Source organism: Corvus hawaiiensis, chromosome 3 (assembly GCF_020740725.1).
Source record: "Corvus hawaiiensis isolate bCorHaw1 chromosome 3, bCorHaw1.pri.cur, whole genome shotgun sequence".
Classification (NCBI taxonomy): Eukaryota; Metazoa; Chordata; class Aves; order Passeriformes; family Corvidae; genus Corvus; species Corvus hawaiiensis.
The window spans coordinates 59,081,733-59,101,167 of record NC_063215.1 but is presented as its reverse complement, the minus strand read 5'-3'; the positions used below and the strand labels follow the sequence as shown (position 1 = coordinate 59,101,167).

Below are 19,435 nucleotides of genomic sequence, written 5' to 3'. Positions count from 1 at the left end.
GCTCCACAGCCTTTCTGGACAACGTGTTCCAGTGTGTGGTCACCCGCACAGTAAAGAAGTTCTTCCTCATGTTCAGGTGATGCCATGATGACTTTTTTTGCCTTTTCTTTTCTACCCCTGTTATACCTTTTTACAACTTCTGTATTCTTTAGTGCTTTTTGCCTACATTCTTGGCCTTGTTTGTCAAGCTAGGAGACTAAACATTTTAGAAGCTTCGTAGTTAGGGATCAGTGTGTCCCAGACCCCAAGGTCCTCTCCAGAACACATTCTGTAAACTAAGATAGAACCATCCAGGGGAAGGTTCCTTGGAGAGGCGGGGGCCCTCACTCAAGCCCCTCATTGGGGAATTTTTGATAGATATGCTAATTAGTAAAACCTATAATGTTATACCAGATCTTTTGGGGGTGTGCATTGCGGGGTGCATTTCGATGCATTTGACCTGGACGTGTGCACCTAAGGATCCTTAAAATAAATACCAAGGTAACATCCCTTTTCCTTCTTCTAATCGTGTCTGACTCTTGATTTTAGGACCAGGAAAAGGCATCACAGGTGAAACTTCCTGTGCATCAGTTTCTACCCATTGCCTCCTGTCCTATTGCTGGGCACCACCAGAAGAGCCTGGAAACATCCTCTCGGCACTCGCCCTTAAGATACTTAAAGACACCGATGAGGTCTCTTCTCGTGGCTGACCAGGCCCAGCTCCCTCAACCTGTCCTTGCTAAGAGTTGCTCCGGCCCCTTAATCTTTGTTGCCCTCCGCAGGACACGCTCCGGGACACTCCAACCCACTGGCACTGCGTCCCACGGGCCGAGCCGCCGCGCACCTCAGCCGGCCGGGCAGCAGCCACAGGCGCAGCCCGGGGACCGCGGGTGTCCCGTGCGCGGGCGGCGGTGCCGCGGTGTCACCGCAGGGGCTGCGGGGGAGGCGGCGCGGCCCCTCAGCGCCCGGCCCGCACACGGCGGCGGTCACATGACCGGGGCGGGGGCGCGCGACGGTCACATGACGCGCCGCCGGCGCCGCCTGACGTCCCGGGGCAGCTCGGCCCATGGCGCCCATGGCCTCGCTGCTCCTCGGCGCCCTCCTGGCGCTGCTTTCGGCGTCCGGGGCGGCCGCCGAGGCACTCCCCGGCTCCTACCAGGACTTGTGCAGGTGGACGGCCGCTGGGACGCGATGGGGCGGCTGGAGAAGGGCTGTAATTGGGGGGGGGGGAGGGCGCGGGGAGGGCGGGGGGGTCGGGATGTCTCTTGGTGCCCGTGCCGCTCCTGCCCTCCGCGGGAGCGCAGCACCGGGACTCCGCAGCGCGGGCCTGGTCGCCCCGGCTATTGGTCGCCCCTTCCGGGAAGGGTCAGGCCGGGGATCTCCGGGGGAAGCGGTGGCCGTGTCCCCGGGCGTGAGGCCGAGGCTGGTCCGTGGCGAACGCGCAGTAGGACTGGGAGCCTGAGGGGCGGCTGAGGGGCCGGTCCCCTCCGGGACCTCTCTGCGTGGATCTCTGCAAATACAGGAAATCTGCGGGTGAGAGGATGAGTAGACTTGCTCTGTGTAAGTCGCCTGTGGTCAGGACTGCGCCTGTGTTCAGTGTAGTCTGAAAAACACGAAGTGGTGTTGGTTTGGAAGGGATGTCACTTGAGAGTTGGCTTCTTGCTGAGGACATCACCATGTGCCATTCAGTTACTTACAGGCGAGGTAGGAAAGCTTTCAGAAACTGCCATGTCGAGGTGTCATCATTATTCATGTCTTGACATTTTTCTGCTCTAACTTCAGCCGTGAATTTAGTCTAGCACCAATATCTTGCTGGTCTTAATTTCTCAATTATTTAGCCGGAATATGCAGGGTACATACAACAACACATTATTTCATTCAGTGTCACTGTGAAGGCACCAATGTAGCAGACTGAATGTAACACTAAGGGCAGAGGTTGGATCTCTGGAGGGAATGGGCTGTCCACCTGGCAGAATCTGGGATATGATATTGTTAAATGTTGAAAAAGCGGGAAAAAAAAGTAGATTGGCTTGCAAGAATAACCCATGAGGGTGGCAAAAATTGGTTTTATGGTTTTGTCAGATGACCACCCTAATTGCAGAATTGAGACAGAAATGAGAAACTATCATGTAGCTTCTGGAGGGAATTTAGCTACCCTGATGAGTGATTTTTGTTGTTGGTTTGGTTTTTTGTTTGGTTTGGTTTGGTTGTTTTTTTTTTTAAACCCACCCTAAATTATTTGATTGTCAAGCAGTTCCTACTCTGAGAGTAGTGTTAAGTCCTGTCAATGTCTGTCTTTGCTTTGTTGTGGGTCTGTGACAAGTGGAATATTTGAGAGTGCTATGGAGGGACATGCAGTCTCATTTTGGAGGCAAATTACTTAAGCTAGTTTCATTTTGTTACTGGCAAGTGAAAATAATTTGCACATAATTTGCACAATCAGCAGGTTTCCTTTTAAGATGAACTGCTTCAAAAACATGCATTTGCTGTTGTGCCATGGCAGGGTAAAAACTGCTTGGAAGGACTTATGTCCAGTAATCTCTAATGGGTAAAAGAAGAAACAAGAACTTGTTGTCTGTTAGGTGGGAAGTCCCCAAGGAGTTCAGTGGTGAAGTGTTTTCTTGGGTATAGTTGCCAAAAGACTATACCAAGTGAGGAATGATGCAGGTAATGCAAACACGCTACTGGTGGAATTTTCAGCCAAAAGTTATGATGCCAGTGTGCAGGAGAAGTCCCTGACTGACCTATTTTTGTACTGGCTTAAGACAAGGTTTTTTTTTGTTTTACAGCCGTTAAGAAAACAGTGTCCTGGGTTTTGTGTGCTGTGATAGGGCTGGTGAAACTGCAGCAGCTCCTGTGTGTGGTGTGTGAATGTCAAAAGGTGGGCAAAGAAGGAAACTGCTGGGGATTAGAAGAGGCACTGGCTTTCCTTTAAGTAAGAATAGGAAAGTTGTTTTGCCAGAAGGAGGAAAGGTGTCAAAACTGCTTTGCGCAAGAACTGTGGCATGAGGCTACTTAAACTTGAGTTGGAGGTTTTCATTGTTTTGTGTAGCCTTACTGCTGGTATGCTTGGATGGTCTGGGGAAGGAAGAAAAGCTTTCATTCTCTGAAACTTTGTCTAATGACATGGCTTCAGTCTCTGATTTTGTTATGCTTTGTTCTTGTTTGCTCCGACAGCTGACTGTGCTGTCATGTGACTTGCAGTTGGAATTCTTTTTTTATCTTCTGTGTAGAGGTTTCTCCTGGATTGGTGCAATATGAGCACCTGGGAAAGAACACAGGGAACTGGTTGGATATAAGAAGTTACTAGCCAGTTTGGTCTCTCTCTGAATTTTTCTTCTTCCCCTTACATCTTTCGTGTTACAATGCAGGAAAAATTCTGGAATTAGAGTTAATTTTGTGACCTGTTATTCAAGTCCATCTACTTCAAATCTTGAGAGTTTGGGTTCACTTTCCACATAACACTGCAAAAGTTGCTATGTAACTTTCCTTTATTTCTTAAAAAAAAAAAAAAAAAAGCAGAATATGTTTCGAGTGTGATGGTAGAGCAGCAGACAGAAACTGCCTCCTCTGTGGGCTGTGCCTGAAAATCTGTACTGGATGAGAGGTGATGTAATGACAGGTGATGTTTTTGCCCCCTTGCAAGGATAGGAACTGGTGCATAACTTCAATGATTTTTAGACTTGTGGATGTAAGGGAATCTCAAGCTGCTGTACAACACAGGATTGCTATTACGCAGACTTCAAATTTTGGGGTTGTAAGTCAATTCTCTTTAATGTTAAATGCATAGTTTTTAATAACACAACTCCTACAGCTGACTGTACCTACACTTCTGTTCATTCAAACACTGTCTTTTCAGCCCTTGTTGTGAAACCACAACTGTCCTCATCTGTGCTGCTTGAAACCGTGGAGTTAGCGTTCAGCTTGGCCTTGGTAAAGAAGCACATGCTGAGTACAGAGAGGTGACCTTTAGGTGCACTCATTCCGCTCTATTAAGCGCTTTGACATATTTAAGTGGGAGATGTCATAAATAAGATATTACTGGACCTATATACCGATGTGAATGGTTGTGTCATGTCCCTGGGAAGCTGCCATTGTAATGTCTGAATGTGATTTCTCAGCACATGAGCTGCCTTCTGTAGCTCTTGTGTACTTAAACTTCAAATTGCTACCCCTTTTCTTAAACACTCTGTAAAATGGTGTAGTAGGTGTGGTTTAGAGTGCAGCATGAAAGACCAAATGTCTTCTGGATGCAAAAAGCTGAAGAGCTTGTGGTGTAGCTGTAAGTCTGTCATGCATGATGCACACGCAAGAAAACTTGCCTGAAGACAAACAGTGTGCGTGGTAGTTGGAAAAGGGGACGGGTGAGCTAGGGCAGAATTAAGCATGGGTAGGGATGCATTAAAAAGCTCTTGAGGCATAGTGACAGCTGTACTTTGTGCCATTCAAGCTTGCATTTTCTGTAAGGAGAGCTTGCTTTGACATAGAGATTTCTTTACCATACATATTTATGTGAAAATAGTAGTCACATCTAATAGTGATTTCTGTGGCAAGTGAGCTGCAAGCGTCAAATTTGCAGTGGCCATCCTGGAAATTGTTCCTGAGCTTGTCTGCCTGAGATTGTGGTGGTTGAAACTGCTCATAAAGAGCTTTGGATACTCGTTTAATCTCTGCAATGTTCTGACAGCTGAGAAGCATCTGGGCACAAAATTGTGTGGATGCATAATCACATGTGGATCTGCTTTCCAACTCTGTGGTTGTAGGTTGCCTTGTCTCTCTGCCAGGTCATCTGTGTAACACCCCCTCAGCAGAATGAGCTATTTCAGTGCATTCCTCAGAGAGAAAATGCATGATTCTTTGCATCTATGCTTTACAGCTGTTTGGAGCAGGGTGTACTGTTCTTGCCAGCAGTCATTCCTCGGGTAACAGTTTGAGAACCAAAAAGCTTGAACTATTGTTAGGAGAATGGTGGCAGTAGTCTCTCTGGTGCTCTGCTGATTTGAAGTGGTTCACTAGTGCTCAGACCTCAAAGTGGCTCTGGCATTGGGATGCACATGATATGACAAGTGTTAGCCTTCTGAACCTTGCTTGACTTCAGTGCCTCAGCTTCTGATTACAAAGTAAACTAGGCTTGCTTTCCCCTTTCTTATGTTATTTTTTTCATATTCTTCTTTGATTAGTTAAAAAAAAAAAAAGCAGAGCTCTCATTTGATGTTGCAGCTTGCTGAAAAGTAGATTAATTTACTTTTTTATGCGATTGCTTCAGTGTCTCAAAAACAAAGCTAGGTAACTGGAAAGGCTGACCTGCAGGCAAGGTTATTCTCAACAACTCGTTTGGACCTTGCTTGCGCAACTGCTTTTGACAGTGGCCTGAGCTGGCACTGCCTCCTTCTGTGCCTCCCACTGCTGGTGCATGGCCATAGGGGGAGCTGGCCAGGCTCAGTTCCCCCTCCACACACATGCACATGCACCTGTTGTTTTTGCTGAGTTAATTTTGAGAGAGGACAGTCCCTGGGCCCAGCTTGTGTCAGGTGCTTGGGCCAGCAACGCTGGCAGGAGACAGGAGCGCCTGCCCAGGGCAGGGGGTGGGGGGTGGTTGACGTGAGTGTATGTTTCATCCCTCTAATTGTGGGATAGCTCACAGTTGGGTTTATCAGAAAACAAGCGTCATGTTGTGGTTTCAGCAAAAATAACTGTTTGACAGTTTTAAACAGGGCAGACATTTTGTTTGAGCCCCAACCTTGAATTGCTCCAGAAACGGCTGTTTGAATGGTTTAATCTGTGAGGTATCATTTTACTGAGCTCTCTTTATCAGAGACTGCATCACACCCCACCCTGTGATCATGGCTGTTGCTTTTAAAAGCTGTTGGTATAACAGCTCCCTAAACTAGCTCAACTGCATTGAACCAGGATAGCTTAAGCCCTTCAAACAAGATAACTTCGTCTGGCCCTGGCAAGGAGTTAATTACATCAGGCTTCACCACTGGTGGAGGTGAATGCTGAGCTAGCTGGAGGAAGCCAGTCCATGTGACTCACATGGTCAGGATGGGCAATGTGATTGCCAAGAGATTGTTTCCCTTATGGATTGTAGTGGAGAGGTCAGCTTGTATCTTATTGAAAAGTAGAGCACATGCAACTTGAAACTGTTCCCAGGTACTGATTTAGTGCCAGGAATCTTACTTGTGTGAGAAATAATTTTTGCTTTTACTGCGAAAGTATTTTTCATCTCTCTGAGAACAGCTGCTTAGGCTACATCCAGGGTGCTGTTACTCGCAATGAATAAATCCCACCTTGCTCTTCCCACAGATAAAAAAAAAAAATAGAAGTCTCTGTAACATCCATGAAAGTAATACTACTCTGGAACTGCACTAGATTTCCACTTCTATGGGCCCCTGAAGTTGTGGTTTGGAACATGATTGAACATTGGATTTCATACTCCTTTTGTGCGGACTGTTTTGAAGAATTCCTCAACCTTCCCTGTCCAGGGGCCTGTGACAGGGCAGAGGGAAGATCTGGCTTCAGTGGCTGCTTTGCTTCTGTTCTGTAAACTGCTTGTCTTGTTTCTGTTTTGCCTGTGGGTGAACTGACTTGAAGATGCTGATTTCCTCTGTTTCATAACATGTTAACATGGACTGGGGAAGCAAAACCTTAATCTCTGAATGATAATTCAGTTGTGTGAAGGATTTAAATTCTTGTTCCATTCACAAACAGATTTTAACTTGCAAGTTCCCTATAAAAACCAACAACACACTGAAGAACACCCCAGCTTGATTAAAAGCTTTGTGCCTTAATATTATGTTACCTTTTTGTCATCTTCAGAGACCAGTCAAAAAAAAGAGTACCGGAGCCCTTGAGAAATTTTCAGTTCTCAATTTGAGAAATGCTAACTTTCTGAGGCTTCATTGTGAAGAAATTGGGTTTGGATTGAAATGCATTTTCTCCTGGATGTAAAACCAGCTTTGGTTTTAATCTCTTGATGTTTTCAGAGCCCTTGAAGATAGTCAGGTTCTTCTAACTTCTTTTTTTGTGTGTTGAAAAGCTTTATTCCACTGCTGAACTTTGGTTATTCTGTAGTGTAGCTAACTTCTCATCATCCTTCTGCATCGATACTGCCTTTATCCACTTCAGAAATGCAACAGACTAGCTGAGAGAGCTCATCAGTATGATTGTAAAAGGTCAGGTCTGCCTGCTTATGAGGAAAGAATAGTGGCAGGTATTTGTCTAGGATTGAGACACAGTCCTTGAATACATAACTTTATTGGTGTTTTGGGTATGACTCAATACCTGGCGAGTTATTTTTGACCCTTATATTAGGATATAAAGCCTCAAATATAATAATACACTAATATATAAAGATTTTCTTTGTTTTTTCAGTTCACAGAGAATTCTCTTGTATTTGTCCTTAACTTGTTCCAGCCATTAGCAATCTGAATTGAACATGGCTGCTGTAGTACAGGGAATCCAAGAGCCCCGTAGTCAGTAGCTAAAATGGAAAAGTATGTGATATCTTACTGCTGGCTCTTTGATTAGATCTGGGATGCACTGGGTGTGAGAGGAGTTCTCAGAAGATTTAAAATTTAAAATAAAGTAGCTGAACTGTTGTTGCCCCTTTCTCATCCAAAAACTGGACTTCAGAGCTGAACAGGAATGGTTTCTCCTCCTGGGGAATCTGGAGTATGATAATGCTGAGTGGTGCAACACATATGACCTAGAGATTAAGGCAAACAAACCTGATGCGTGAAGCTTCTTATCAACTGAGATTTGTACATTAAGACAAATGCTTCTGTGGGTCAGATAGGTGCACTAAATTTTGTGTGAGTTGTAAATAACATGAATGCCTAATAAGTCACTGTGCTGACCTCAGTTTTCTGATGTGATGATGAGTCTTTATTAATCCTACTGAAGTTTCCACTTGGGATAGAAGGGAAGCTGCGGAATCTGTTATCGTGCAAAAATCAAGTGTCCAGAGGATGCAGGCTGCTGCCAGTGCCAGAAGAGGGGTAGCTGAGCCAAGGTGACTGCAGATGTTTATTGAGCTGTGTTTTTTTAACAGAGCTTGGCCAGAGCACCCTGATAGTAAGCCAGGCTGTCTAAAGAGTTCCTGGCTCTAAACTAAGTGACCTGGGCCTGCCTCAAAACTGAGCAGTACTGTGTCATGTGAGTGACCACATTTTGCTGCAGTCCTAGTGCCTGCTGTGAGGGGAAGGAATTCTTGCTCTGTCTCTGAACTGTGCTGCATTTGATATTTTTCTGCTGTTACTTGGATTTATTCCCAGTTATATTTAACCTGAGCTTCATGTTCCTTTCCCAGTTTTTAGACAGCTGGCTTTCTGATATGTCTGTAGCTAGGTAGTGTGGTCTTTCACTGAGTGTCTTGTGGATAGCTTTGCTTGGTTTGCAGCTTTTTACATCATCCTTTAGGAACTGTTCTATTGAGATACTGAGATACTGAGGTGTACATATATATATATATATAATACCTTAAGGTGCAGCTAGGCCCTAATATGTACTGTTAGCATCTTTTGGTCTGAATACTGGAAGACTCTCAACCCCAATTTTGACCCTGAAGCTGGGCGGCTCCCCTGCAGGATGAGACTGGCTGCTCTATTCCACTTAGACTTAGCACTTCTGCCACTGTTGTTGGGCGGAATACTAAGGTGCAGTAGTGTCCAGCCTGCCAAAGGCATATGAGAAATGTATCAGGTTGTCAAGGATAATATATCACAGGTAATGATCCTTAGTCAGAGTGGCCTTCACAGAGGTTTGATGGGGAAGAATGGATGATTGGATGTTCAAGAAAGGGGGAAAAATGGATTTGATATTACATTCCACAAGTGGTTAAATCTGTTTTGCTCTTAGTCCCAACAAAATAGAAATTATTTCTGGTATTTACAAATATAGAACAGAATGGGAATTTAAGTTAGTGGTGCTCTTAGCCTTCAACTTGGCTATTTCAGGGACTTGTATCTAGGTGATATGCAATTCAGACAACTTGAATACCAATTGACAGGCATTTTTGTCTTTTCAGTTACACTTGGGAAGCAATTGATGCAGACAAAGAGGTGCTTTATAAAATAAATTTCTGTTCTGGTGTTGAAGAGTGTGGAAGGACAAGTGCAGTCTGTGCATATGACATCAAAAAGAAGACCTATCTTTCTGTAGGTAAGTAAACAAGTGTATTGTAGGTAGTTTAGAGCAATGTTAGTGGGTGGTCTTATAACTATTAGAAACTTTGATGTGTTAGCAAAGATTTCTTTTTTTTCCCCTTCTTGGAACAGTGTAAAACTTTGTTTTGTTGCAGATTTACTGGGGAGATTTGGTGAAACATGATCTGATTGTAGATAATCGCTTTATGGGACTGTGAAATCTTATGGTCTAGTTAACTGTAATCTAGTGTGAAAGTATGCAAGGCTATCTCAAGTAGCATAAGTGCATCTACCTGTGGCAGGATATGGACTGTGTACAACTTTGTAAATACTAACACAGGATAGAGCTTAAGTTACAGCTCTAAAGTATACTCAGCCTGGCCTGATGTAATATCAGGTCTTTGTTCAGAGGCAGGTTACTCTCTGTAATGCAATCTTGGGAGTACTGCTAAGTGTCCTGGGTGTCGTCTTCAAGTTGTTCCACACAGAAAGGAAGTTAATTACATGCAGTTCTCTGGTTTTGGTTACACTAGTCAAATCTGGTCACGACTTCGGTAGTTCACAGCTGTTCTTGGTATTTTGAGGAGAGGTGGACTTGTGCATACTGATCTAAATATGAAACTGGCATATTCCTATACACATGCACTTGATTTCATCAGTCAGAAGCACCTTGTGTTCTGAACAGTATTTTTTCATGATATTTTCATGGATGTTTGTTGCTTTCAAGGTTGCTTTTGTGTTTTGGCTAACAATAATATATGAGTACTGTTCAAGAGGCGGCTGATTGTTGACTGTTACTTCTAATAGAATAAAGCAGTAGCTTTCTGAAGAGCAATGTATCTTCAGACTGCTTCATAGTATCTGCAGATCTGAAGTCTGATTTAGCATGTTTGCCAGTCTTGTCAGCCATTAGCAGATAGCTCTTACAAGAAGCTGTGAGTCTTCATTGAATTGCTTGAGCTTGAGCTGCTGGAATATGGTGAGGACGAAGGTGTTTCTCATCTGTCAAATGTCATTTGTCAATGTCAAATACCAATGTACAGCAGCTGGTCAGCTTCTATTCTCCCCACACCTCTCTATTAACAGTAGAGATACTTTGGTTTCAGTCTGTGATTAATTGGTGCTTTTCAAACAAACTGTTAATGTTGGGACCCAGGCTTACAGAATCACTGAGTGCATGAATAAAGGTATATTCAGGCTCCAGAGTTTTCTGGGATGACTGGTTAGATTGCATTTATATTGAAACTGCAACTGCATGTAGTGTAGCATCTGCTCTGAGGGCGTGGCATCTTAGAGCACTGGATGCTGTTATTCTTGTTGTATGTTTTAGGAATGAAACATATTTTTATCTCCTGCTGATGGGGGTCTCAGCTCATATGCCATTGAGGCTTCAGTTGCCTGTGGATTAGAAAAGAAAGCAGCATCTAAGCTTCTGTTTTAACATGCTGCTTTGGGTGAGACTGGAATGTGGCAGGTGGAGTGAGATGGAGGAAGTCTGTTCTTGCCAGGGAAGTGTGAGAACTAGAGGCTTGTGTAGGTTTTGTTCCACACTTCTTGTGGAAAGAGGAAGGGAGAACAGAGCTGGGTGATGACTGAGCAGTATCAAATATTCCTCTGTATGCAAACCTTGAGTTCCTGAGTGCCTCAGTGGTACTGAGTGGAAGAGGATTTAGCAGCAGATGTACTGTGGTCTTGCTGAGGCAGTTTGAAGTGACTTTCAAAGGCTAAGCCACAAATCTTGTTCAAGTAGGATAGGTTTTTAACTACCCTGCAATAAAGTGAGAAATCAAGGCAGTGCATTTAACATTGTCATTGAATTTTGCTTTGTTCTATTGGTCAGATTGTCCAGGTTTTGTTCTTGCTCATGCCTCTAGATGCCTTGGAGCTTCATTACCATCACACTGAGTTTAGATCATGCTAATGGGTTTTCAAGCTTGTTTGTTAAAAAATAAAAAAATCACTCCTAGTGAGAAGAGAGGAATCTCTTTGATCCAGGTCTAGGCAGGTATAGATTCCCAGTTACCTAAACCAGCTAAACCACATACTTGTCTTCAAGCAATCCAGATGACATGAGGTTACATGTATGCCAAAGATGAGGGCAGCTGAAGGACCTTTATATGGGGGAAGAAGGGCAATTTGTCAGCTGATAAATTTTGTTGAGTTGTAAGCTTTCTTCAAATATGGGCTTAATCAGTGCTCTTCATTCTTTCAGAAAAAAAAATCAGTGTAAACAATTTATTTGTTTTTTAAATACCAGCTGTGCGGGGATGGCAGCTGTAGGACTGTTCATTGCTCCCAGCTTTAAGAGGTGTTAAGGCCATATGCTCCATGGCAGTAATCAGTCTGTATCCCAGGGAAGCCTTGTGGCTAATGTTAACTGTGTGTCAGTGTGATGTACCAGGGTTTTCTCCTCTGCACTTCTATTAATCCTAGAAGTTTTCAAGGGTAGGCAAATATTTAGTTCATGAACATCAGTGAGGATGGAAATAACATGGTAGTTATTTAATTTTTTAACTTACCATGACACCTAGTGACTCATGTGCCATGTAGTTGGACTACTCCTAGAAAATGGAGATACTACTTTAAGTGTTTGTTAACCTGATGGTGAAATGTGCACTTTGTCCAGCTGCAGTAGGATGAGTGGACATGAAATGATAGCTGCCACCTAAATGCCCCTTTCTTCTGGACAACTGATTGGATGTCTTCCATGATTGCTTTTTTCCTGATAAGTAGCTAAACAGATGGAGTCAATGAGCAGGAGGTGTTGTGGACAGTGCCTTTAATACTGATTTAGCACACCTGTGCTATATGAAGTATTTGCTGCTAAATTTTGTGAACAGTACTAGCTGATTAGTAGTGTGTTGCTCTGTGGAGGGATCACATCTCTGAAGTCATGAAGAAACATGAGTGATTGTTGTAGAGAGAGCTTGATGTTGCAGTAAAAGTGGTTGCAGCTCTGGAAGGAAGCTGATCATGTAAGGGGTTGATATCCCTTGCTCTGTGAGCAAGGGTGTGATGAGGCATGTGCCACTGAAGAGACTTGTTAAAACGTTTAGCAAGTTCCCAAACTAATCGTAAGCATGCAAGGGGGAAGAGAGCATGCCTGTTGGCCTGTAGTAAACAAGATATGCTGGCTGAACTTGTTTTTTCTTGAATATTGCTTTAACTGAGAAAATTGGAATCAGTTCACAAGTGCCTTTAAAGCCATGTACTGTGTTTTTAGCACTGAGAGAAACTAGTGCTTACAGAGTGCTACGTCCTCAGATGGTGCTGCCATAAGTTCCCTGCTAAATGGAGGCTTGTAGCTGTGTACACTTATAACTGGAGAGGTTTTAAGTCATGTGCATATGGTTACTATATACATCTCTTGCCTAGAAAGTTGTGTTGGCTTCCTTCTGCTAATCTGTGGAAGTAAAGAGGATACCTTGACAGTATCTTCTAAGCAATGATGTGATAAGTAAAACTCTTGCTCTCAAAGCAGTATGTAGCTCTTAGGTTTGAGAGAGTTGCATGGCAACTTGGCTAGCATCAGTTCTGGAAGCTGTAAAACCTGAAGATGGCCTTTTGATAACACAGGAAATATAAAAGGCACAAACCAGTTGTATCATCTTTCTGCCCAGTTTTTTTGACTTCTGCTCCTCTTGGTCTCTAGACTATATTACTTGGGTGCAGTGTAGTTTTGCTTGCCTTGAGTGAGGTGATAACAGGCTGGGTGAAGTTCCAACAAGTTTTTAAAATGAAACAACATTTGGTGTAGGTGCAAAGCTAGCTATCTGCAATGATTACAGATTTGACTTGCTTTCTCCCTAGTGTAGACATGAACTAAAATGGAAAGGGGGAAGCTGATCAATACTCACACTTTATGGCTTTTTCTATAGTTCAAACCAAACTTGTTGCAGGATTAAAATCTACTTATCAAAAAAAAAAAACAAAAAACAACAGGCTGAAGTTAGCATGTAAGATCTAAAAAGGGTTGGTGTTTAATATTAACCAAAATGGGCTTTAGCAGGAGCATTTCAGTGACCTGAGCTGGTGCTCATTATGACTTGAAATGTGCTCCACCTTTCCCCTTCATGTCAAGTGCTGGGAAGGAGAGCAATGTGCAGTGACAAAGCACTGACCTTACTCTTCGTGCAGCATGTGACCTGTGCTAAAGGGGATGGGAGATGTGGAGGATTTGCACTGAGGCAGTGGATCTGTGCTGGGTTTGTCTGCAGACAGTGCCAGTGCACAGGCACCAGTGTGTTCTTCATTAAGCACATTAAAGATTAAGTGGAGCCAGCAATGTGCACCTGCAGCCCAGAAAGCCAGCTGTATCAAAAGCAATGTGGCCAGTAGGTCGAGGGAGGTGATTCTGCCCCTCCTTTCTCTCTGGTGAGACCCCACCTGGGCTACTGCATCCAGTTCTGGAGTCCTCAGCACAGGAAGTACATGGACCTGTTGGAGCAGGTCCAGAAGAGGGTCACAAAAATGCTCACAGGGCTGGAGCGCCTCTCCTGTGAAGACAGTGAGAGAGTTGAGGTTGGTTAGCTTGGAGAAGACTCCAGGGAGACCATATTGCAGCAGTCCAGTGCTTATAGGAGGCTTATAAGAAAACGAGGACGGATTTAGAGGGCCTGTAGTTACAGGACAAGAGGTAATAATTTTAAACAAAAGGAGAGTAGATTCAGACCAGATATAAGGAATAAATTTCTTTATGATGCAGTTGGTGAGATACTGGAACAAGTTGTCCAGAGAGGTTGCAGATGCCCCACCCTAAAAATGTTCAAGGTCAGGCTGAACAGGGCTCTGAGCAATTGATCTAGTTGATTATGTCCGTTCTAAACAAAACCATTCTATGATAGACTCTCTCTCATCTTGTGCTGATGCTATTATTATAAATGGTATAGAGGCTGAGAAACCAATAAATAGAAGCCGGTAGGAGGAAGGAGTGAATTGTGATTGAAACTAGTTGGTAGCAGCTTTCCTTGTTCCTAAGGAGGCGACTAGTTTGTAGTAGCACCTGCTGTTGTACTTTTATTTTAAAAAATGTTTGCTAAAAACCTTTAAGAAATTAGAAGTGTGATTAGAGATGTCAAACACTATCTTAACTTGGATCTGGTCTTCCAAATCAGAAGATCCACAAAGATCTTCAGTTGTACTGTCTTCAAGTGGACTGGTGTGTCTTGTGCTGCTCAGTGGTTGAAACTAGACCCTGTCTGTTGAGCTTCTGTGAAGATGTTGTGTTATAACACCCTTTTTTCCCCCCCTCTCATTTTTAAACCTTAGGTGACTTAGCCTTGCTAAAAGTTTCTGAAAGTCTTCTGGAGCTCAACACTACACATAGCTGCTTGCAGCAAGGCAGTGAACACCAAATTCAAAGCAATATTAACTTCCTGTGTGGGAAAACACTGGTAAGTCTAAATAATGTGCTCTTATCTTCAGTGGAAATGACAAGTAGTTCTGACTTACTTTTTAAGGAGACTTGCTGTACTTTTGGATGCACTGATTGCTGAACTTCATAGCTTAAAGAAGAGCCAGTTATGTTTTACTGTTAAGGGCTTGATTTATTGTGGCTTTCAAAATTCAATCCCAGTAGAAAATAGTTGCAGGTCTGCAGCTTAGCTCTGGTTATAGGCTCTTCTTTGTCTTTAATGATTTTACGTGGTTTGCACTGTAGTATTTTATTAGTTTAATATGGAGGAATGAGTCAACATTGTACAGGGTGCCATAACAATGCAAGCTGTTGTTTAATTCTTGGCTGTGCCTGAGCTGTGGACCTGGCATGACTGTTTAATAGAACAGTATTGAAAAAAATGACTGACCTCTGTTGTGGGGCAGCATAGTTGACAACAGTAAGCCTTAGGCTTGGTCTGCACATTGTTGAACTAACAGTGCTCATGCAGCCGTCTGGGCTTCTGAGGAAATAGTTGTTTTTGAGACTCTGTTTGAAGTGTGATTAGAGATCTCTGAAAAGTTTCTAGGGGCTTGTGTGCATGCAGTTCACTCCAAAGTGCTTTTGGAGTTACACCCTCCACACACTGAATAGATATGACAGATTGGTACAGACTGTGATCAGTTCACATATTTGTGTATCTGGGAGAAGTATTTATTGGCGTTCCTGTTGGCACTGACACTGCTATGCACAAGCCCTCTTGGAAATCCAGCCAGCTCAAAGAAAGTGCCAGTGCAACAGGGACTTAAATGCTTCTTGTTCTGTTTCAGCAGATGACTCGTTAAACTAAATAAAAATTATTGCTCAACTTCAGCTGTAACACCAGATCATACTGATCTTCAGACTTCTTCTAGTTAGCTCAGTTCTGATACCTGTTCATCACATGACGTAGTAAAAGGATTTTGTAATAGTGTCTGGAAAAACTAGTTTCCTCCCCTTTTATGGCAGGGTTAAATGAGAGAGGGAATCAGTTTATGTATGCTAAAGTGCTTCTAGCTCAGGTGATGGAGGGCAAAGTGAAAAATTGTTGTCTTTTCACTGAGAGACATTCAGTTGAACACCCAGTTCTGAACCATGGTAGAACCCCCATCTTGAAATATATACAAATGTGTATAACATGAGCCTATAAAAATACACAGCTAATGTCAGGGATATTCTTTCTGTGTAGCAGAAGAGGCTGCTAATCAGTTGTTATTATAGGGTAAAAGACAGGGAACTGATACACCATGCATTGCCTCGCTGTGTTAACCTATTCATATGCATTTCTATTGGTGTCTTCCTTTCTAGTAAGCAGATAAGGCTGGTGCTTCTGTCATTTTCAGTTGGCATAGTGAGCACTTCTAAAAGATGGAATACAGTTACTGTGTATTAGGACTGGCACATGATAATTGGAGTATTGGTGCACATGCAGACTAAGGATTTGGCATCCTGCATCTTCCCGAGTTGCCCAACAAAGCTGTTATGTAACAATCTTGCTGTTAACAAGTGCCATTAAGAAGCTGTATGCCCTTGTTTTGTGATGTGCTATATTGTTTTTTTTTTTTAATCTCTTGAATAAACTTCTTAATGTCTACAGGTGTAAAATAAAACCAGTCTGTTTTTCAAAGAATAATTTTTTTCCCATTTAAATAGGGTACCCCTGAATTTGTAACAGCAACAGAGTGTGTGCACTATTTTGAATGGAGGACCTTTATGGCTTGCAAGAAGGACTTGTTTAAACCTGTGAAAGAGGTAATCTATGTACTATCCATGCAGAAGTTACTCTTCACATACATGACAATTTTACTCTAATTACTTGCCCCCACCCCAAATTAATCTGAACAACCTCCATGAACCTATGTTTTCCATAGGTGTGTAAAGCTTATACGTTGGAAGTTGGTGGAGATGAGAATTTTGAATAACTTTTCAACCTTTTCTGTGCATTGGATGGATATTTATAGTAAAACTCTTCTAAAAGCTGGAGCAGAAGAGTCTAACTTTGAATTCCTCCTTTTAATCAGCATGTCTAGCTTTGAGCTTCCAGAAGTAAAAAAACTTTTCCACATACTAACTGGGCTTCATATATGCCTGTTCATAACTTCCTCCTACTTGTGCACGGTTTGCATGTAATTTTTTTTGGTGTTGTTCTAGGTCCCTTGCTATGTGTTCGATGAAGATCTCAAGAAACATGACTTGAATCCTCTCATCCAAGTTTCAGGATACTACTTGGTGGATGATTCTGATGATGATTCCTTGTTCATAAATGTCTGCAGGGACTTAGGTTTGAATGGTTGCTTATGTCACCTGTCAGTGTGTAAATTTCTTGTAGAGTGATTCTTTGCTATTGTCTCCATTAAGGTTGTCCTATGTCCAAAGATCAGTATTTCAAGACTTAGATAATTATTTCAAACTCCCTACCCTCCAAGTATTGAGGTGTTCAGAGTTATGCCCCTTCTGGAGGGGCAAGTACTGTTAGTACAGTCTAAGTTGCTTTTTCTAAGTGGGAGAGTGCAGTTTGTCTTGTATCTGCATTTGTTTGCTGCCAAATAGGACGAATATTTTTCATAGGGCTTCATGTGCTCTAAATTTATTCCTTTAGACACCAGGTTGTTGCCCAGTTCCTGATGAATGTCCTGAGGTGCATCTAAAATACTGTTAGGTGCTTGCCTAAGTACTGGTGCACCTTCTTCTCAGTTTAGACCTATATGCATAAGGAATTAAACCAGCACAATCACATATTTGAAACTTGCTGAAAAGCTTTGTTTAGCTGTATGTTCCCACTGTGTTTTTTACTCTGCAGTTAAATATGTGTTTTGTGCCCCTGTTAAGGGTTTAATACTTCCAATTCTAGTGAGAGGTCTATTCTTTTAAACATCCCGCTAGTGTGAAACTTTTTGCTGACAGCTTTGAATCAGATGGTTAATAAGAAACAAGGGGGTAAAACCTTCCCTGTAAGGAGGGGTTACCCATTACTTGGTTATGGGAAAAAAAAGAAATACTTGGCACAATTTTAGAACTTTTCAAAGCCCTGTGTATCCAGCAGCTGTACTAGCAACTAGCTGCATCTACTTTGGCAGGAAGGATGAATTAGCTGTCCCCAACCAGGGCAGCATGAATTGCCACAAGCACTCCAGGTTTTGTCTTGTCAGTTTCACATTCTAATGTAGCCCGTTTTTTAGAAGTATTTCTAGAAGAACCCACAGATAAAATGGCAAGATACTTCAGGTAGAGCAGGGCTTAGAAACAGAGTCCTGTAACTTCTTTTCTGTGTGCTATAACCAGGAACTTCAAGTGGAGAGACCAGAAGGTGCCCCACTGGCAGTGCTGCTTGTTTGTTGCATGAAGGTGTGGCATATGATGTTGGCCATCCAAAGGAGCAGCTGAAGCTTCAAGGCAAAGACAGGTATGTAATTCTTGTGGTAATACTTCTCTGGACACTTCAGTCGTCTGGCCTGGAAACAACACTCTTGGTAACAGATGAGTCTCCTAAAATTTAACATTAATGCCTCTTCAATGTTGAAGCATTAGCAGAAAAAATATTCAAATACTGTGAGAGCAGTCTGTCAGGCATTCTGTGGTACTGCCATAACAGATCAAATTTTCTCCTTTTTGTGAGAGACTCCTTTTTACAGAGTTGCAGAACTCTCGGAAGCAAGGGGTGATTGGTGCTCTCTGCCCATAAGCAGTAGGGTAAGATTTAGTCCTGTCTGCCTACTGTCTGAGGGCCCACAGGGTAAATGCATTTGGCTCACTGTGGATTTATGCACTGTATTTGGCTCACTCTACTCTTCAGAAGTACTTTAAAAGTTGAGAATAGGACCAGATGTTGCCTTTCTGGGTTTTTTTTTTTTTTGCCTTAATGAATTCTTAACAGAAGAAGTAGGTAAGCAATGCAAGACTTAGTGTTCCTTGTGGTGGTAGAGCTGGAATTTCAAGAAACTTTTCTTGATGATGCTTCTATTTACTGCCTTTTGTACTGTAAGTATAGGTTGAAGTAAAAAAAACCCCAAGCCAACAAAACAACAAAAAACCCTCTAAACAAATAAAAAAAAAGAATGAACCAACCAAAAAGACCCCCAAAAACCACCCCACCACAAAAAACTCCACCACCAGCAGAAGCAAACCATAATCAAACAAAAAACCGTGTTAAAACGCCACCCAAACAATCTCATGGGGCTTAGGGAACTTACTTAACATGTTGATGTTTCTGATCAGGTCATCTGAGCCTGCTTGCCTTGTCTGTAGGGTCAATAGTACCCTTGTTGACTTCTGCAGTACTCTCTTTGTTTCAGATGCCAGCTGAAGAAAGCAAGCAGAATAAATTAGTAACAGGGAGGTTCTGACCTATCTGTGGTACAGCTGAGGGTTTTATTTTAGTTTACAAATGAAATTGTTAGTTCTTTGTTGCAGGGCTTTTTCCCCCAGCATGATAAAAGTGACTGAGCTGTTCTGTACCAAGGCAGTAGCTTACATCTGAGGAAGCACAAGCTTGTTCTCATACTGAAGTGCGACTAGGAGTGCTCTAGAAAAGTGCTAGGCAAGCAAGCTTACCCCTGCTAGGGTTGGAGAGCTCTTCATTGCTTCAGGAATATTCACTGGATGTGTTCTATCAGACTAGGGTGGCCTGGGAAGGAGTAAGGTGATTGGATATCTGTGTCCTGAGGTACAGAAGGGCCAGCTAGAGGTGTGGCTAATCTGAAGCCAGAATGTCACTGCTCTGGGAGCTGTTGTCTTCTGCCTGTTAAACTGTATAGAATAATAATGCATAGCTGGGAAGTTGTGGTGATCTTCCTGTTCTCTCATCCAAGTCATCTTGCTATTTGTCTCTCCCTGTCAGATAATTACCATGTGTTATTCTCCTACTCCTGCCTCACCTGATCTGACCCAGTTGCCTTGC

General features: G+C 42.8%; 1 protein-coding gene across 3 annotated transcripts in view; it reads left to right on the top strand.

Moving 5' to 3' along the window:
* The first annotated feature begins 1,015 nt into the window (after positions 1-1,015).
* The window catches only part of IGF2R (insulin like growth factor 2 receptor), a 57,664-nt gene continuing 39,244 nt past the window's right edge, over positions 1,016-19,435 (top strand). For all 3 annotated transcript variants that reach the window (XM_048299441.1, XM_048299440.1, XM_048299442.1), the window contains exons 1-6: positions 1,016-1,149; positions 9,008-9,141; positions 14,394-14,518; positions 16,192-16,290; positions 16,690-16,819; positions 17,821-17,941. In XM_048299441.1, the coding sequence (XP_048155398.1) occupies positions 1,046-1,149; positions 9,008-9,141; positions 14,394-14,518; positions 16,192-16,290; positions 16,690-16,819; positions 17,821-17,941 (713 nt within the window). In that variant the 5' untranslated portion in view covers positions 1,016-1,045. The remainder of the gene's footprint in view (positions 1,150-9,007; positions 9,142-14,393; positions 14,519-16,191; positions 16,291-16,689; positions 16,820-17,820; positions 17,942-19,435) is intronic.